This window comes from Argentina anserina, chromosome 1 (genome assembly GCF_933775445.1).
Source record: "Argentina anserina chromosome 1, drPotAnse1.1, whole genome shotgun sequence".
NCBI lineage: Eukaryota > Viridiplantae > Streptophyta > Magnoliopsida > Rosales > Rosaceae > Argentina > Argentina anserina.
The window spans coordinates 7,615,686-7,636,145 of NC_065872.1; the positions used below are offsets into that span (position 1 = coordinate 7,615,686).

The 20,460-nt window shown below is 35.9% G+C and overlaps 1 protein-coding gene across 1 annotated transcript; it reads right to left on the reverse strand.

Moving 5' to 3' along the window:
- Positions 1-8,338: 8,338 nt before the first annotated feature.
- Positions 8,339-10,133, reverse strand: LOC126782183 (LOB domain-containing protein 36). The gene has a single exon (XM_050507382.1). It carries the CDS (start codon positions 10,088-10,090, stop codon positions 9,173-9,175), a length of 918 nt encoding a protein of 305 aa, XP_050363339.1. The 5' UTR covers positions 10,091-10,133; the 3' UTR covers positions 8,339-9,172.
- Positions 10,134-20,460: the final 10,327 nt, after the last annotated feature.

The window sequence follows — 20,460 nt, forward strand, 5'->3', positions numbered from 1 at the left end:
TGTCTTCTTAACCACTGGAGTGTGTGTCTAATATCTAGGAGAAGGTCTCTAAAAGCCGCTTTCCTGTCTAACGCTCTAGTAACACTTCCAGAAAGCAGCTGGAAAGCTTCTCCACCGATTACATCCAGTACCAGTGATAGTGCCATTATGACACTCGATACCAAAATCAGAATCTTTTTATGTCCTCTCCAACGGTGGCCTCACCAATTCTACATCATCATCGATCTTTTCTTTTAATTAAGACGGTACATGAGAGTTAGACCATACATGAACATTCTCCCAGAAAATGGGAAAGGATCTTCCATATACAAGACGCAAATGAGGAGGATCTTTGTCCCCTAAAAGGCGTCAGAGTCAGTATTATTTGGTATACTACATATTCTATATATAGAACTCGAGTTGTGAACCATCATCGAAGATGATGTACAAAATACTAGTGATACTCGGCATCATCGTACGTGCGATATATGCATGTTTCTCAGACAATACTCAACTGAATAACCCTACAAAGATATAGATCATTTTCACCATATATACAGAGAAACCATACAAAATTAAAGTTTTAAAAGTTAAATTGGCGATCCAGTTCATGTTAAGATAATTGACCAATTTCCTAACTCGATTTACAAACAGCAGAATACAATGAACATCAAGCAAACGAAGGAAATTAATCACACACACACACACACAGCACTAGGCACTAGGGGTGAATGGGTGAAAGATCTAGCTACCAGATGCTCCTCCAGCTCGGTTGGTTGGGGTTTTCTCCTCAACTGTGAACAACGAGATGGTGTGTAGTTGTTAAAACTGGCCGGCAGCTAATAATGAAGTCGTGCGTCCAGCAGCTAGGGTTCTATGTGTTCTACTATATATAAGAAGCAATATAACCATTAGATCTATATATAGAGCTTCAAGTGAGCCAGAGGCCAACAACTGAACATCTTAGCAGGTACGTAAGGACTTTCAAGTAATGGAGTAGGAAAAACAAGAAATATACCGTGAAATATCATGGTAACTTCCACGATTTTGCATACCAGTCGAAGTTTCTCGTCGTTATATACATTTTTTATTTTGAAGGGCTCGTCGTTATATACTTACTGCTAGTGAGTTTTTAGATATTCCTTCGAAATTTCCGGTATGAGTTTATAGATACGTATTCCTCCTGGCGGAATTTTCGGTATGAGTTTATAGATATTCCTCCCCGAAATTTTCGGTACGAGTATTTTGGCTCCTAATTTATCAGAATATAGTAAAGAATTTTGGGGTATTTCATTTCATACCCATTTTTGGTGCATGATTTTAAAATAAACCCACATATTATTTAATTATAATTTTTACTCAAATATTGCCAAATAAGATACTAAATTGTCTTTCGTTTTAACAAAAATTACATATTGCCACTATTTAATTCTAATTAGTCAATTTTAGTATTAATTTTTTTACCTTAATTATAGATCGAATACGATTTTGCAAGTTTTCTTTTTAACTCATCATTATTACCAATAGATTATATTCAAATACCTTAAGATAATGAATGTAAAACTTATATTTTGGTGATTTAAGATTTCGATAAAGTTGTTAACTTGGAGAACTTTGTTATATCATAGTCTTTTTCTGATTTTTTAAGTTTCATTCATCTATTAAATAATCTAAATTAAAGGTATGTGGGACTTTAAGTGTTTAACCTAGTTAGTAGGTACCTCTTTAATTACAACCTAAGAATGAGAAGCATATCTATTTAGAAGGTTCATGTAAAATTCCATAGAAATCTACCTTTTTATTGAGGAAGACAATATATAAGGGAAGTTTAATATGTCTCTTTATTAGATGTTATAGTGTATGTATATACCTATGATTCTTGTACAGAATATTGTTTAATATCTCTTACAATGGATTAATGTGACAATATACCTAACAATAAGGAAAAAAAAGATAATTCAACAAGAACAATATGTACCTCACGATGAGAAACACATACTGAATCAAGATCGTTTGGTACCTTATATACCTTCATATGAATTTCGCATATGATCTTCATATGAATTTCTCATATAATCTTCATATGACTAGCTCCTATTGCTTGAAAAAAAAAATTGGTGAAAATTTTTTGCAAAATGGAATTGATAGAAGAAGAACAAGAAGTTGCAAAACTGAATTTTGTGATGAATATATACACACATTGATGTTACCAGTTTGAATTAAATATAATGAAATAATTATGGATACAATTGACGAGCTTCACATTTAAAATTGATTTTAAAACCTAAGATTAGGAAAATTATTTAATATAACCTTTTTATATGTTAGAAGGGTAGATTAGACTTATACAAAAATAAAAATTAATAATAATAAATGATTTTGGGTGTAGAATGAAAGAAAAAATTGATATGTGCTTAGATTTAAAAAGATGCTCCATTATTGGGTTTAACTCTAATTTTCTCAAGAATTTTAAACAAACTTCCAACATTATCGAAATTGCCGACATTCTCAGTATCCAATTGCAGATTTTTCGTAGGAAGAGGAAAGTGCGCAATGCTTACGAATTAAACTCAGTGTACACTTCATCCTCGAAAAAAAAAATTCAGTGCGCACATTTCTTTCCCTCGGTTCTTCTAGATGAGACTTGATATAAGTTCTTTTATTTTTGTTAATATCGTAAACAAAAATCAAAAGAAAACATTCTATAAATGTATCTTGTATATATATATCATGGCATAAATGCCAATTTGCACCCCAAATTTGGCTGAAATTGTCAATTTGCATCCCGAACTTGCATTTGAGTCAATTTACCTCCCAAACTTGGTAAAAATTGCCGATTTACACCCTGAACTTGTATTTGAGTCAAATTACCTCCTAAACTTGGTAAAAATTGCCGATTTGCACCCTATCCGTTAAATTTAACTGTTTCTATCCAATTTTGCGTCACATGTCATGCATTTAAGGGGTAGTATTGTCATTATATATTTATTCATATTGAATAATGAAATAAATTAATAAAATTACTTAAGAGGAACACTTGCTACAATGTTTGTTTTTTCGAAACATGTTATTGATTTATATATTTATTATTTTATGTGATATGGTATGTTAAAAGATATTAGAAAAAATATAAATAAATAAATACATTGAAAATTAAAAATAAATGTGTGTTCCGAGAGAATTACTATTCTACCATTGTGTGTCTTAGCCTTATTAGGATTTCTGTTAGAGATAGATTCACATCTCTGTAATAGATTATGACTCCGAATCCTACGGGATTGTGGTTATGTAATGCCTATATATTGGCCTCATTATCAATCAATAAACGGTTACGTTCTGTTCTATTACGTCGTTATTATCAATCAATAATGACAATACTACCCCTTAAATGCATGACATGTGACGCAAAATTGGATAGAAACAGTTAAATATAACGGATGGGGTGCAAATCGGAAATTTTTACCAAGTTTATGAGGTAAATTGACTCAAATACAAGTTCGGGGTGTAAATCGGCAATTTTTACCAAGTTTAAGAGGTAAATTGACTCAAATGCAAGTTCGAGGTGTAAATTGACAATTTCAACCAAATTTAGGGTGCAAATCGACATTTATGCCTATATCATTTGTCGCCTCAACCACTTAATCCCTTCTTCCATCCCTACTATAACACCCCATTCTCGATTCAAAAATCAAAAGCCACTCCATTAATTGGAATGCATCAGCATCGGTTGTCCAAATCTCACAGAAACTCCCTTCTGCTGTTCTACATGTAAGTAAGTCTGTAACCCTTTCAAGACTTACATGGCAAGTAGTGATGGAAAACCTCATGAACATACCGACCAAATTACACGGCTATGCGGCGGCCTACGTCGCCTACGCGGTTGTACAGGTTCCTGGAAACTTCACAAAACCGAAAAATACCATGGGAATTTCATAATAAATTATGCAGTTTCTCCATCATTGTTGTCGCCTTTTCGCTGCTGTAAGTATATTCCGATCCATCATTACCATGGGAACTCGACATGAAATCTACACTTCCTTATATAAGACTCGCATGTGATTCAACAGTACTAAGATTATCTTCTTGAACTTATTTCTGATTACTATTCCGAATTTCCGATTGCATGTACAGTAGCTACCGCAATATTATTCTCATTATATATATATATATGTGTGCAGTTATATATGTTACTTTGTGTGGTACCTGCATTTCGAAAATACTTTTCAAATTCCATGATCTACTATACGGTCATCTCATCTTTTCTTGTCCTGCATAGCATATCCTTTATTACTGTCAGTCGTTTATGTGATTACAGCAAAACTTCTGTCATATATGCAATTATGCACTTATGCTCCAATATATATTACAATTCGAGTATATTCTATCCCTAGCTACCTCTTAATAATCCTACAAAACGTAGAGTTAACTTCTTTAATAAAAAAAAAAAGCCTTTTGGCTTACATAATGCACCCGTCTTTGTTGTAACGTACTTAATGTGAATCATAATTTTGAGATGCATGTAAATAATTATTCTGTTGTGTGCTTTCCAGAAAAATTACCTCGTCTACTGACTACAATTTCCTTAACTTATACAACTCGATCGATGCATGGTTAAATTATTGCGCGTTCACGTACGTATGGTTCTTAATCTTAATCATATTGTCATTAGTAAACATATGGGTTCCAACCGTATTAACGAGAGAGAGGTTTCGTACTTTCAGCACAGCTTTTTGGTGAATGATAGAGGGCCAGAAAAAACAAATACATATAGGCCCAGCTATGCCTGTAGCCCATTTAAGTTTTAAGCTTTGCTGTTCCATCTCTAGTTCTCTACTAAAAAATTATTGTGATTATTACATTTGTTGCCAAATAGCGGGGATAGCTCAGTTGGGAGAGCGTCAGACTGAAGATCTGAAGGTCAGGTTTTCGATCCGATCCATCTCCACCGCAATTCAAAATATAACATTTAATATTTTTCTTTTATCTGATTTTTTCTTTTCCTTTATCTATTTTTTAATCTGTTTTTCTTTCCTTATGGCTACTTTATCATTTCTTTTGCATCCTCGCAATAGTTGAATTTTTGCAACTTGGTTCGAGATTTGAATTTTAAAACTTCAGCGTAAGAAAACGACAATGAAGAAGATGAAGTAGCCGCACTTGATTCAGTTGATGTTTTTTTTTGGTCTGATGATTCAGTTGATTGTACTAACAGCGAAGTTCAACATGTTTTTGAGATCTATTGATCTAATGATATTGTAAAAAAAAAAAAATCATTCTCATGATATTGTATAATGTCACTGAATGTATTTTTGATATCTAACATTACTTTTTCATAACCGTCTCAAACTATTAATTAATGTATATGGCTACATTCTCAAAAACAGAAACTATGTCTACAGTTGAAGTTTGTAACCATATATCATTCAACCTCATCAGTCACCCACCACCATTGGTCCATCCCTGTTTATAAGAAAAATTTGTCCATAAAAAAAAAGCCACCCATCACCATGACACCATGCTAAAGCCATTGTTAACTTACAACATTATTCTTATTTCTTAATATAATTTGCCAAATAAAAACAGATGCAATGGATGGAGAACTCACCCTTCATACTTGTCGATCATCGGATCATCCTTTCTTTAATCTTCTTAAATGGGTTAGGTACGATTCGGATGTGCCTAGCTAATATAAACATATGACCAATTGATTTTAAACTCAGCTAAGCCGACTAATTGGAACGAAAGGAATTTCACTAATCCAAAAATATAATGAAAGGAGCCAAACTGAATAATTGCAAAATGTAGCATGCACATTGGGTTCATGTACCTACTTTATAAACATGTGGTTTACGTAATTGTCCTCTTGAATTGTAGGAAGAAAAACTGGTTTCTACGTATGTAAAAATCAAGGTGTGTGGTATGCGCAGTAAGCAATAGATTACATTTGATTATCATCATAATAATATTTAGCAATGAAAGTAAACGTTTAATGTTAAGATTTTCACTTACGATCTCATTCTAGCTCCGCTTTCATGCGTTCTTTTTTATCAATTTCCCCCCCACACACATATATGGGGACCTGAACCTTGGGCTGCAGCCTAGCCCAGACAGAATATAGCCTACTATTCTTTAAGTTTTTATGTGCCTTATACAAATTGACCGGTGATAGTTCAGTTGGTTAAGTGTGTTGATTTCATAAAAGCTTCCATTTTCTCATTTTTGTCCTTCTTCTGTTCTTTCCTATTTTCCACAATTTTTTTCTTTGTTTTCCTTTGTTCTAGTTCTTTCTAGCAATGTACTTCCTTGATTTTTACTCACTCTTTTATTTAATGGCAATGATTATATGGTCATTAACGGTAAGTTTAGCCTCACTACAAAAAAAGTTGAGCAAAGACACAATTGTTTTGTGGCCAATTTGTGGCTTTGGTGGGGTGACTATTGCTTAAAATCCCACAAAACTCATACAAATGTGGCATTTTGTGGGATTTTAAGCAATAGTCAACCCACCAAAGGCCACAAATTGACCACAAATCTTTGTGGCCTTTGTTCAAGTTTTTTGTAGTGTCTGTTGAGCTATCACTCATACTTATGCATAGATGTTACAAAAAAAATTAGCTTACCCCATTTTCAATCCTAGATCGCCTTTGGATATATATATATATATATATATATATATATATATATATAAGGCTATACAATTTGTTTTTAATATATACTTATTTCGAAGACAAATAGAAAATTTTCTCGCCATCAAAGTGACTACTCAAAATTAAACTATGTCAATAACAATTGAGTAATTGATACGCATGCATAAACCATAAACCGATAAAAGAATGTCAATAACACATTAATTTTTTATATATATACTTATTTTTGAAGACATAAAAATTTCTCTCAAACTAACCGAAATTAAACTGTGTCAATAACACATAATCCCTACATAAGGATGACACATATAATCCATAAAATGATCGAGAAATGGTCCAATTATTATTATTTTTCTTTTTTAAGGAAAATAACACATGAGGAATAGACAAGTTTAAGACATTAAGTTACAAAATAAAGAATAATGCATGGGATGCACTTTCATGCAGCGAATTATCATAGGTCAAGGTCTTCATCCTCAGTACTAAAAGACAAATCAATCCCCCTATTATCTTACTACACTTTGGATATTAGCAAGTTTAAAAAAGTGGTGATAGCAGCTTTGTCATTTGTAATTGAATCAGAAACTATTACTATAACTCAAATAAAGTTGTTAAGGACGTAATCAAATCTTAAAAAGCTATCTAACACTAATCCCCATATGATAGATCTCTCTTTGGCTTTTACTCAATTTGACACAAACTTTTTCTTCATGAAGATCGGATAGAGAATAAACCAGAAGCAAAATCCAGTGGCATGTGTATTATAAAGTCTTAAGTTCTAATTAGGTAAAGATCTGGCCGGTACGGTATTAGACAGACAATAATAGTAACACGAACGATAGTCATGATAGTAATAGTAAACTAATCATTAAGGATTATATATTATCCTAGTAGCGATTAAAGAATCATGAGAAGTAGCTAGTTCAGATTTACATCTTTTGCATAGAAAAAAAAAAGAAAAAAAAAGGATTATCAAGTTATGAAAACTACTAGTCGAGAAGATAAATTTAAGACTATACTCGAAGATCAATCAAGATCGATCCTAAGTTTCGAAATGACTCTCTCCAAATCACAAGTTAATTTTCTTTAGAATTCAAAATTGATGTAGATATCGGACCCGGCCTATTTGAATATCTCCAAATCTCCTCTGTAAGTCTCTCTCACTGTCTCCAGTTGTATGCAGGGGGGAAGGTACGTATAAACTGCACAAGAAATATAGAAGAAAGGGAACCATAAATTAGCAGCCGGCCCTTTGACATGATTCATTTACTTCAAGCAGCAATATGCCCTACTCATATGATCATTATCATAGTCTCACTCAGTGCACAATATAAGATACTCAAGAAACCATTATTGCACGAGTTTATATCATTATCAAGAATATGACATGATACTTTAATGAGTTAAATCGTCAAAAATAAGAAACGAAAACGTATACGCATAAACACGATGATCATCATGTCATAAACTTTAAATGCAAAATTTTGTCAATGAAAACAGTTATCAGACTAAAACAGAAAGAGACTTCAGTTTCCCTCAATGGCTCAATCCCTTCAAGAACTTGGAAGCACTCTATGATTTTTATCCCCTAGTTTGATAGTTTCTGTTCCTATCTATTCTACATGTCACACTGGGATAGTGACTGAAAATAAGGGCAATATATGACTGTTTCATCCATAGCTGTTTGGAGAAACAAAGTTAGCAAAGCCAAAGTCAATGAAAAGCACAAAGCAGCAAGTTCCAACTGTTATGTGAAAGATGGAAACAATCCAGAATATATACAACAGAATGAATCTGTAATTCTTTATCATCAGTTTTTCACAGCAACAGATACCGAAAATGAAACAAGGGGTAATATTGTCTTTCTACAAAGTGAGGATGAACGATGTCAGTGTATACAGAGGAGATCATCATGATGATCTCTGGTTGCCTTAAAAACCCCTCCATCTACCCTCATTTTGTCCAATAATGCTTGTAGCTAGCAGTATGAGTCAAACCAAATAACGACATGTTTTTCTAATTTCCAGAATTTGGACCCTCCCCTCTCCTCTCCTCTCCTCTCCATCACCATAAATGTGTCCTATATATATTATCTCAACAAACCAAAGCATCAGATCACTGGTATTTATATTTCTGACAATGAACGTTATGGCAAAGCAAATATTCATCAAGAGGAGAAAGGGATATAACCAAACTGTGCAAATGAAACCCTCAGATGCTATGTTAATGATGATGAACAAGCCTAGTAAGGGAGGAGGGGACATCCCATTCTCTCTGAAAAGACAATAATTCTCTTAACCAAACCCACACCTCCCCTTCTGCACTATGCAATAAAGAGTAGTTATACTTCTTCCCTCTCCTGCCTCTACACCATTTTCCCTCATATTCATGATAAATCAAAACCCCATATTTACAGCATCAATAAATATCTGAAATTAACAAAGAAAATAGGGAAGCAGAAGGCTAGGACAGAGAAAGCATACCCAGAATGAAGCTTTGTTTAATATAAAAGCGGGGAAGGGCAAAAAAATGGAGCTTGGAACTATCTAGCAAGATGGGCCCACACTCCTACTTCTGCCCTCCTCGCCCTCCACCTTCTGCGGCAGCAGCTGCGGTGGTTGCTGCTGCTGTTGTTGGGACTGAAGAAAAGCCTGAAGCTGGAGATGATGGTGGTGGTGGTGGTGATGAGGCTCTTGTTGCTGCTGTGCCTGAATCTGATAAGAGCTGTCAAACCCCAGAGCCAAAGCAGGTGAGATGTTTACATTATTCGCCGTAGTTGGTGAGGTAGGACTCATCTGATTCAACCCAGTTCCAGTCACCGTGTCGAACCCGCTGTTGAACCTCAGATGATGCGCTTCTTGACTCTGCAAAGCTCCCTGTTTGTTCTGCTCAAAGCTTCTCAACATTTCTTGCTGCTCCCTAGCTGCCAACAGTTGCTGAGCTTCATATATCTGCTGATGTTGCTGCTGCTCTCTCACCATTAACTGCCCGGAGGCCGCCCCGGTCGGAATACCCATCATCGGCGACATGTTGTACGGCACAACGGCGGAGGAAGACCCGGCGTTGCCTCCCTGAATCTGCTGGGGCGTGTAAGACGCTGGCTGGAGAATCGACAGCATGGCCTGTGGGCCCATGTAAGTAGCCAGCTCCTTCCTGGCATTGTAGAGATCGAGCTGGACTTGCTTCAGCCTCTGCTGGAGGATGGAAATGAGCCCCACGCAGCCGTAGACGGGGTCGCGGAGACGAGCCTCTGCCTCGTAGGCCAAGGAGTTCACCGCGTCCTCGCGCTGCGTGGCGCTCAGCTCGTTCAGAATCTTGGCGACATTGCTGGCGCCGAACACCTTGTGGACGTTGGCGAACTTCTGCGGCTGGTCCGGCGGGAAGTACGGCGCGAACACGCACTCCTGGGTGCACTTCCGCCGGAGGAACTTGCACGCTGCGCAGGGAGAATTTGACGACGACATTTCTTTTGCGTTTTGAGTTTAAACTAATCAAATCAACAACAGCAACAACTGCACAAGAGAGATGCCCCCATATATGATTAAAGAAACCAATCCAAGTCAATGTTGATAAATTTGATACAAAATGTAAGAGAGACAAATGGACTTTGCACCAAGGACAAAAAAATTAAGAGAAAAAATTGTTTTTGGTATATTTAAATGAGCATTGAAATGAGGGAGAGATCAGAGAGATGGAAATGCATAGGGGATTCAGGGAAGCTTCATTGAATTCTATTGTTATGGGTTTTAGAGAAACACAAGGTGTTGCCATTAAGAGGCTTCTCCTAATCTAATGGTATTAAAAGACAACCGACCTGATACCTATCACAAACACAGTACCTTCAAAACAAAGCAACCCCCCCCCCCCCCTTTTTTTTTAATATTTTCACTCGAAAAAACTAAAACACAAAACTGAGTTTTCGATTTTCAGAATCTCTGAATCTGACGGGTGAAAAGATCGCAGAGATACGGCCAAGAATGCAACAATGGCTTCCTCTACACTGTGAAAACGAGAGAGAGAGAGAGAGAGAGAGAGAGAGAGGGACAGTGGAACAGAAAACAATGAAACGAGAGCTATTTTCCTGTCAATTTTTCCAGAAACACAAAAGAGTCAAGAACAAGCTCACTGTGTTTTGCCTGACTTAACTTCATGCTCACGAAAAATGCTACCCCAAACCAAAAACAAAAACAAACAAAAAAACCTTTGGGGTTAGGGATCTTTCTAGATCCGAGTAAAACCAGAACCAATCTCCCAAACCGATTCTGAAAAATCCACACCAGGTTCTCATAGTCACCTTATGAATAACCACAACAAGAAACCATCTCTTGTTCCAGATTTCAACACTCGATCATAACCCAAACACGAAGAAATAAAAATAAAAAACCCAAACATGACCCTCTCTCACCTTGTATATGTGAATATTGAGCTGCTACTTGATCACGGTCGACTCCTCCGCTCTCTTTCTCTCTCCCCAAACTCCATGAACACCCTAAAAAAACACGAGGGCGGGCTGGGAGCGAAAATAACGACGTTTGGGAAGAGAGTGACGGAGAGCTCGTCGATTCAGGGCACTCGAGAGCTCGATCCGATCTTCGAGTTTCAGGGATCCCACAAAAAAACGAAGCCGAAAGATTTTTGTTATTTCGAAAATGGGAGAGAAAGCCAGAAATGATGAGGGAGAGAAATGAGAGGGGAGGGTTTTTACCATGGCGAACGACGTCAATTTATTTTTATGTATGCGTCGTATCGCGAGCCGTTGAAAGTATGAAGGGGCAGTGGTGGCCGTTGGATCTTGATGGAAAAAAAAAATACTAATATGGTATTTGGCATTACTGTCCGTTTATAAGGATGCTATTCACTTATTCTGAGCAACCCCATTTAGTGCCCCCTTTCTGAGTTTCCTCTTTGTCCCTGTACTCTGTCCCCCTGCGTTTAATGCCCGATACTGCCCTCGTTTGGAAGCTTTCACTGCCTTGGCTGGCAGTGTAAGGGCGGGTGGAATGACCGAAATGGCCTTGGTTTTGTTATGGTAAATGTAAAATTTCTGTTTGTTATGGTATGTTCGTTAATGGTGGTTTTTTGATTTAATTAGTGTGGATATGATGATGAGAAAGTCAAAGAGATGGAATTGTTTTAGTTAGGGAATCCTGGATGATAATGGTTGCTTTGTGGAATATTGTTATTAATATTTTGGGGCCATTAATGAGGATATCAATTATGCAATTAACAAATTACATTTGTTAATTTGGATTATGGTAACTAGATAAGGTCATGATCATCTTTCCTTGAATTAAATTATGAAGGATGAACCAGAAAACCTCAATGAATTTTGACTTTTAAAATTTAGTGTATCCTTTGTTTTGAATTCTAAAACCTTGTATCTATATGGGTTAATCTACTATACATCAATGTATGTTATACATCCTACATCCAACGGTTGACAACGGATATTATTTTTCTGACCCCACTCACAAAACAATATCGACCGTTGAATGTGAGATGCATAGCATACATTGATGTATACTAGAATTTTCCGTATCTATATATCCTTATTCTTTATTTCTTACTTGAAAATGGATTGTGACTAGTAATATGATTGTTATATCGACGTTACATATTCTAAATTTGCGTGGTGTATAATGTAATAATGTTTTCAACATTAGGTCCTTACTACTGAAAGAAAAGTGGGTGTGATAAATTGACCAAAATGCAATTTTTTGTTAATTTGAAAACTAAATTTTCGTGAGTTCGATAAGTATCTTTTTTTTCTCGTTTGTAAAATTTGTCGTAGCTGACACGAGAAAAATATCATTATTTACCTATTTATAGAAAATGACAATCATTTTCCTCATTGGTAGGCCTTTTTCTATTGCTTATCAATTATCAACAGCGAGTTTAAACGGTCTAATCTCCGATTCTCCAAATTTGATTAAAAAAATGTCTGATCTCCAAATTTGCTGTGGTAAAAAAAAAGGGCATTTACGTAATTAACAGTGGACCTGGCTGGCCGGTGGCCATAGTTATCCCCATTCACGGCAAACAGTACGTCCCGGATACCATGCGTGTTAAACCTCATCGTTCAAATTTACCAAACTGCCACTCTCCCTCCCTCCTCCCACTGCGCACCCTCGCGAAATTGACAGTTGTCTCTTTCGAAAACACTCAGTCTCTCAAACCAACTAGGGGCAAAAATGTAAACCCGCCTCCCTCCCGTCCCTGCTCAGCTCATTTTTTCTCGATTCGATCATCAATGCTTCCTTCAATCCTTCTCCAAGCTTCGTTGCATCATCGACGCACGAGTCACGAGAGACGGACAAAATATCAAAACGGGCTAATCCGTCAGGTGGGTGGTATGGGCTTGGTTCCGTTCCTCCACAGGCTATTGCCGGTCACCGCCACCACCGTCGTCCGTACCACGACTCCCCCTCGACAAGTGGTCACTATTTCGATCATTGTATTGAAGTGATCGAACCTTAAGCCTCCCCCCTAGCGACTGACGGGTTCGTGCCTCCTCAGCCGTCAGGCCATGTCCACCAGCCAGGCAGCCACCGCCTAATCACGTCACTTCACTTCACCACTCCACTGTCCAACCGGTCAATCATGCCCCCTCTTCCTTTTTCACGTCGGAATACTTGTTTCGAATTAGTTAATTACTAACATTTTTTTGCAGGTTTATGTAATTTATGTACTTATCTTGAGTGGTTCATTTCGCTCTAAACTTTCATAATCGATCTTAATGCGAAGTCGATTTGTGATCTAAATCATGCATACGTGAAAATTGAGGACTTCACAATGATTACGAGATGTTCTAGGCCCCGAAATGATCATTGAGGTGCATTAGGGCATTTGTAAACGAGTCTATACAAGTTAGCGTGAGATTGGCCCCGGGTACAATAACCTGGTTGGTCTTATTTGAGCATAAACTGAGTGGCACGTGTGGCTATTGATATGGTACACCTTTGCTTGTTTGGTGAGTTTGTTTGACCTAACTCGTCTATTTTCTAATACAATTTTGGGAAACGAGAGCGACAATTTTCACACACATAAACTATTACTCATCAATCACATTCACATTGTAATGGTATGAACTCTAAGTACATGCTTAATCAAATGATGATTACTGATTAAACTAAAGAAAGTACCGAATGTACATATAAATAATTGATGTATAATATCAATGTTTATAAAATCTCAACGTAAATGATCGGTTTGAGAAGTGATAAAAGAAAGTGACATCAAATCAAATTGAATCACCTACAGATAAAAAAAGATGCGATATAATTTCCTCCCTTGTCAATTATGATTGGATACAGCTAGAACAAAAGTGTGTGTGTGTGTGTGTGATTTGCGAAATCTCATTCCAACAAGTTTTTATAATTCTCAAATTTAAAGAAGATCAAATAATTACGCACACAACTAACTAGATTGGATTTGAAAGTTTGAAATTAGTGTGTGTGTGTCTTCCCCAGTCGATTTGGTGTTTTAATTTAAAAGGAACCGTGATGTTCGTTCATATTCATCAAATCATTTTCCATTATATAGGGAAATTCAAATCATCATGAGAGCTAATGATTTCATTGACAATGTCAATCTTCTACTTTTGGCAGTGAGTATCGTTGCAAAATACTTAACAGAATAATCTGCAAATTATTTCATAACTAGCGCGATTATGATCAAAGGCAGAGCAAATCTTCTTGCGTGTAGTTTTAATCTGTAAATCCAAATAGGAAATACCGAACTCTTTAAACTGTGAGTACTATGCTGTCATTCTTTTTCCAAGCAGTGAATATCTTTAGAGGATATATAAGTATATAACCGATCGAAAGCATATCTTTTCAAAGGAAACGACCTATCAAATCGATCACCATGCCATATAATACAACCCGAAGAGTTTGAGTGTTTGACTCACTCAGCCAGCTTTGATCGATCGAACAGAGATCGAAATAGTGAATATCCCCAGGTGATGGAAGCTGCTTCTAGCTAGAGTCCCATGCATGCATACATACATTACATATTAGCTAAAACAGTAAAACTCAGCGTCCCACATAATCACCCTAGCTCTGTGCAAACTAACGCTGTTGCGAGAGCCCTATTGTACGTTGTGCGTAGGATCGATCACTTCGCTTTAACGGGACGACAGCTAGTCAGGGCAAACGTGTTGTCAGTCGATCGAGTGGTGGAACTGTGGAAGCGAAAACAGTAGGGCAGGCTGCGGGAGGTGAGGGGGAAGACAAAACGGAGGCTGGGAGAGGTGGCCGGTCAGTATGGGAGGTGGTGGTGGTAATGCAAACAAAACCACATCAATGAGCTGAGATAGACTGAGATCGAGATTTGGGGGGGGGGGGGGGGGGGGGTCGTCTGCCTGAGCCTGAAGCTGAAGGTGAGGCCGAGGCATACGCCGAGAGACCAGAGGCTAGTCCGGCCCCGTCTGCCGCTCTGTTTTGGTTTGTGCAGTGATACAGTATGCCTTTGTTGGGCAATTGCGTGCACAGGGTTCAATTTCAATTAATGTTTATACGTACCATCAAAGACCCATTCTGTCTCTGCTTGTCTCTTTCTGCCATTTTGTCCTTATTTCTCAGCTCCTTTTCATTGTCCATGGAATTAGAAAAGTTTGAATGACGTACAATTGTTTTGATGATTGATCATTGTAGATACTAGATAGTATAAGAAGTTTGTAGATATACGTAGTGCGATGGTATACTTTTTTGGCGCCCGCCCTTAATCCTTAATGAAATTGCGATGATATAATTTCTGATCCTCTAAATATGTTTAGGACTTTAAGGTTGATTTGTTTTCTAATTCATGCCACACAGACGCTAGTCGATGAAGTAGTTCGTTATCAGTTTACTATGTAATTTAACCCCAGTTAATTGGTGAGAAACAATAATACAAACTAGGGACGAAGATTGTGACATAAATTCGAAAATCGATCTCCAATATATATATAAAACATAAATGTTCGACACCTTTCATAACTCATACGTGTGTACAGCTAGGTAGGCTCATCAACTAGTGTCGATGGGAATGTGAATATATATCGATCACATGAAAACACAATAGGAACATTTCATTCAAGTTGTGTTCTAATGTGTCAGAGATCTCCTTGCAGTAGGTGAGAGCATAAATTTCCAATGCCAGGAATCCGATGTGTTATTCTAAGAGTTTAACATATATGTAAGACATCGATAGTGTGGTCAATCATAGAACATCTCTTGACCATCTAGCTAGTTTGAAGTGGATATGACAGTATGGAATGTACAAATAGCTACAAATGTACCAAATGGACAAAATTATTTACTCTAGTGTAGATTAATTGGTGAATTAGTGGTACTTAGATATATGGTAGGTACAACTTTGTATCTGTGGCGTACACATTTCATTAGCAGCGACGGGTTCATGAAATAAACTCGATGGGGGCTCCCTTTCATTGAATTTGCAACAGTAAAAATAAAATGTTATTGTAGTACGAGGCATTAATTAGATAAATTGAATTCAACGCAAGCTGTTCTTTCGTAAGTCTAACATTCCATCCGTAATAGGATTAAAAAAGGAAGAATTTTTATCTTCAAGTAGAATATTGCATTATGCAAAAATATGCAATGACATCGACAAAACTGGATGAAAATGATGATATTTCTCCATCTCATTGTAGGTTAATAAGAATTCAAACAATTTAGGGGCAAACACTCAACCACTTCCTAACTAAACAGTCGTAAAATCGTAAAATGACACAATGGAAACAGTATTCCATTAGCTCACTGTAGTGAAATATTTACACAATCAGGGAGTTATATATGAATACAGATACTGGGTCGACGACTCTATAATATATCGCATAATTTCTATTTAGAAGTACATTAATCAATCACCTAGATATAATTCGATTCGCTCGCAACTACTTTAACAGCATCACAATTCACAAGTTTGAGAAAACAAGAATAGTGTACACAGGTAATATATATGCTATGCACGAATGAGTTCATTGTGACGCAAATATCACATCATATAATTGATAATTTAAACGTACAATCTACTGAAGTTGCTAGCTTGAGAATATGGAACTTGACTACGTTAGGCGCCGAATTTCTAATAATCTTTCTTAATTTTTTTTTTGTATTATACAAAGTGGTTTACAAAACGTATGAGCAACTCCAAAATTAATCGCTTGTCGAAAAAAAAAACTCCAAAATTAATCCAAGTGGCAATTGCTACGGTATGCACACGAGTGAATTCTAGGATACCCATCAATCCATCATTGCGGCTAAGATTTAGTTTCTTCTTCACTTTGCCGTTTATATATATTCATTGGACGAGTAATAATTATGTGTATCTCACACATCATGTGATGTACTCAGCCAAACATATTACGTTATGGTATAATTAACATACACGTGGTGAAAATAGTGAAAATGTCAAAAGTTTATTTACATATAAAAACCAATCAGAAATAAATCATAATAAAAAATGAATCAATAACGTTAAAGAAGTATACAACGTTAGATATGTGGCGGGTATATACAATAATTTTTCTCAGTCGACACTCTATTTGCCATGTTTTTGCAAAGTGGTTCAAAACGAGCAAATTGACTTAGACTATACGATTCGAAAAGGTATAGAAAATTACTCCAACTGTGGATTAGGCCAGCTTGATGATCGATCGACCACCTGAATATATATTCGAATATTCAACTTCACAGTAGCTATAGTAGTATAAAATCTAGGGCAACATGGACTTTGTTGGATTTTGACCTGGCCCCTGCATGCATATCAACCAGTCTGTCGATGATCCATCTCAAAACCTTTTTCTTTATTCTTCACCCTTTTCTCGATACTCTTATTTTCCCGATTTATATCCTTTCTGCTTCTTGACTCTCTACTAAAACTGTTTGATGAGAGTGGGTGGTAACGTGCATGGATTTGACATGGAATACCAATCAAATTGTTAAAAGTTTTCAAGAGATTGATTGGATTCAACGACCTGGAAGTGATGACATATATATATATATATATATATATATATATGGACGAGATTCATATGCCTTAATCGTGTTCAGCAAACCAAAGCTGCTTTTTCTTCTGTTGGTTTATGATTTTCCAAGTTATGTCTGTTTACCTTTCCTGTGTAAGATTGACCAGATTGAGAGGTCCGTCGGCAACGATGTGAATAGGAACTTTCCTTTTTGATTTTACAAATTACAACCAATTCAATTCAGCTGTCTAAGGCCGATCAGCTAAGGGTCTGCATCAGTGTGCAATGTGTTTCTAAGGGCATCTTCCCCAGTGGGAAAAATACCATATTGATTTAGCCTAACAAATTCAGTATATTTCTATATAGATGTTTTTTTAACCTATAGGCTAAAATCAGCATTCTCATCATAGACTAAAAATCATAGGCCATTTGGTCAAATATTGTACAAACAGCTAGTTTGACTACTCATATATACACATATATACATATAAATATATACCCACACACATTTTATGTTGTTGTTTATGTACTTGTATTTCACTTCCTAGTACTCTTTTTTCCCACTTGAAATTTATTTTCAAGTATGGTTTTGACGAGGCTATCAATAAATTAGTCCATTTACATGACCAATAACACATATGAGTATACATCATACAAAAAAAAAATTTAAGTACAAAATTATTAACATATCAAATATTAAACTCATATGAAACGTTAGAACGAGGTCATTACAATAAAGTAATTTTTATATTTAAAAACATTATAAATATAGAAAATTACTTAGTGGTACTAGAATAACTAGACTACATTTAAATTAACTAAAAACTCACTTTTCATATTTCTTATACAAATTAGGATATAAGTCAAAGCCCAAAGAATAAGTAAAACAAAACTGATTGAATAATTAATGCAAAAATATCTAAAATACTCTTTTTTCGTGAAAATTACTAAATGTCACTTTTAGATTTAACAAAATTCTCTCTCCTTATTTTATAGTTTTTTTTTCCAGCAAATTAACATTTTCCGGTCAAACCACCGGTAATTTAGAGGTGAGCCAATATATAAAGTCGTTCTTTATGTCATGGGCTTTCATTTAAGTACCATATTGCATATGTTTTGAAAATTTTTGAAATTTCAAATTTTGCTCACCAAAAACCACAGTAGCAGTTAGTTTCTCAGTCGACAGTAGCAGCTAGATTTATAATTGACAGTAGTAGATACCTTCTAAGTCGATAGTACCAGTTAAATTCATAGTCGACAGTAGCATGTACCTTTCAAGTCGACAGTAACATGTGTCTTCCAAGTCGACAGTAACAGCTAGTTTTTAACTCGACAGTAGCAGTTAGTTTTTATAGTTGACAGTAGCAGATAACCTCTCCATTGATAGTAGCAAACCCCAAACACTATGGGTCAAAAGAGAGGTAAAAAAATAAAATATTTTATGACATGTGGCAACTTGTCATCATTTTGTCTTTATTTGTAAACTTTGGTTCTTATTTGCTTTATCAAATTAAGTATTGAGTTATTTGTAAACTAAATTGTTGTGTGTTACTTTTGAGTAGTTTGTTATTATAAATAAGACATTTCTATATTTTTAAAATAGGTATTTCATAAATGTTTTAAGAAACACATTGCACAGAGAGAGATGAGAGAATTAAAAAGAGGCAGAGAAGGTGAAGTGAAATACCGGCAGAGAAGATGTAGAAGAGAGAGAATGGGGAATATGTATTCACTTTTCCTTATTATACTTAGGTTGTGATCAAGTGTGAGAAACTTCATGGTATGCATTAGATATGGAAATGATTTGGGCTCGGGTCTTAGATTTCAAGAGTTGGGTTGCACACAAGGCTCTTAAACCAAAACCCAAACCCAAAATTAATTTTCAGAAAATAATATTTAATTAGGTATATATATTAAAAAATATATTCAATTAACGTGTCCAAAACGTGTATGTGTCCAATAAAAATTTCATGTGCCGTGTCCGCGTATCAGATTATGTCTAATACGGACACTCGTGTCTGTATCTGTACTACAATGATTTTAAAGATAATATAAAAGAAAATAAAAATTTGAAAATTGATGCGGCCCATAATTTGGCCTATGAAAAACAAGAGCCAAATTTGGCTTGGGATATTAACGGAGGCAAAAAAAAAAGTTGAGAATTGTGTAATACCCTACTGGGCATCACATAAGCCATAAATGGCTTTTGAGCGGGGGGAGATGCTCTAAGAGTTTAAACTAGTTATATAATATAAATGTTTCTATGGATCATACATGATCTTTCTAATGAATTATTCTAGGCCAAGAAGGAAAAATGGAATTATGGCAACATCGAGAAGGCCACATCTAATAGACAATTAGACATGTCCAAGATGCCAAGCTTATATTGAGACCAAAAGTCTTCTATAATCCACCCCAAATAAAGCGGTTTTACAAAACGAGTCATTTGTGTTTCAATTCGTCTAATACAAGATGAGCCCTTATAACTGGTTTATTTAAAGATAACGTGATCGTTATTTGTAATCTTCATTCACACGTCATCAAACACAAGTAATTTTAAGTACTTCATAAACGATTCATTAAACTCTTTAAGTCTGCTGAATCCTAAACTATAAACACATGAACATGACACGACAAATTAACACATCTAAATACCTCAGGCAATAACACCAATTTGTACTTCGCTACTTCTTTCCCCCAACCTTACGCAAAAATGCCTCCATCAAAACAGATGGTTACTCAAATAATCACTCTATTTGTCACGCACTCAAGAATTGGTTCCTACATTCACATCTATTAACCCTTCAAAACTATTTCCCAAAACAAATACGAAAAAGAAAGGGCAAATTATTGTTTAATACC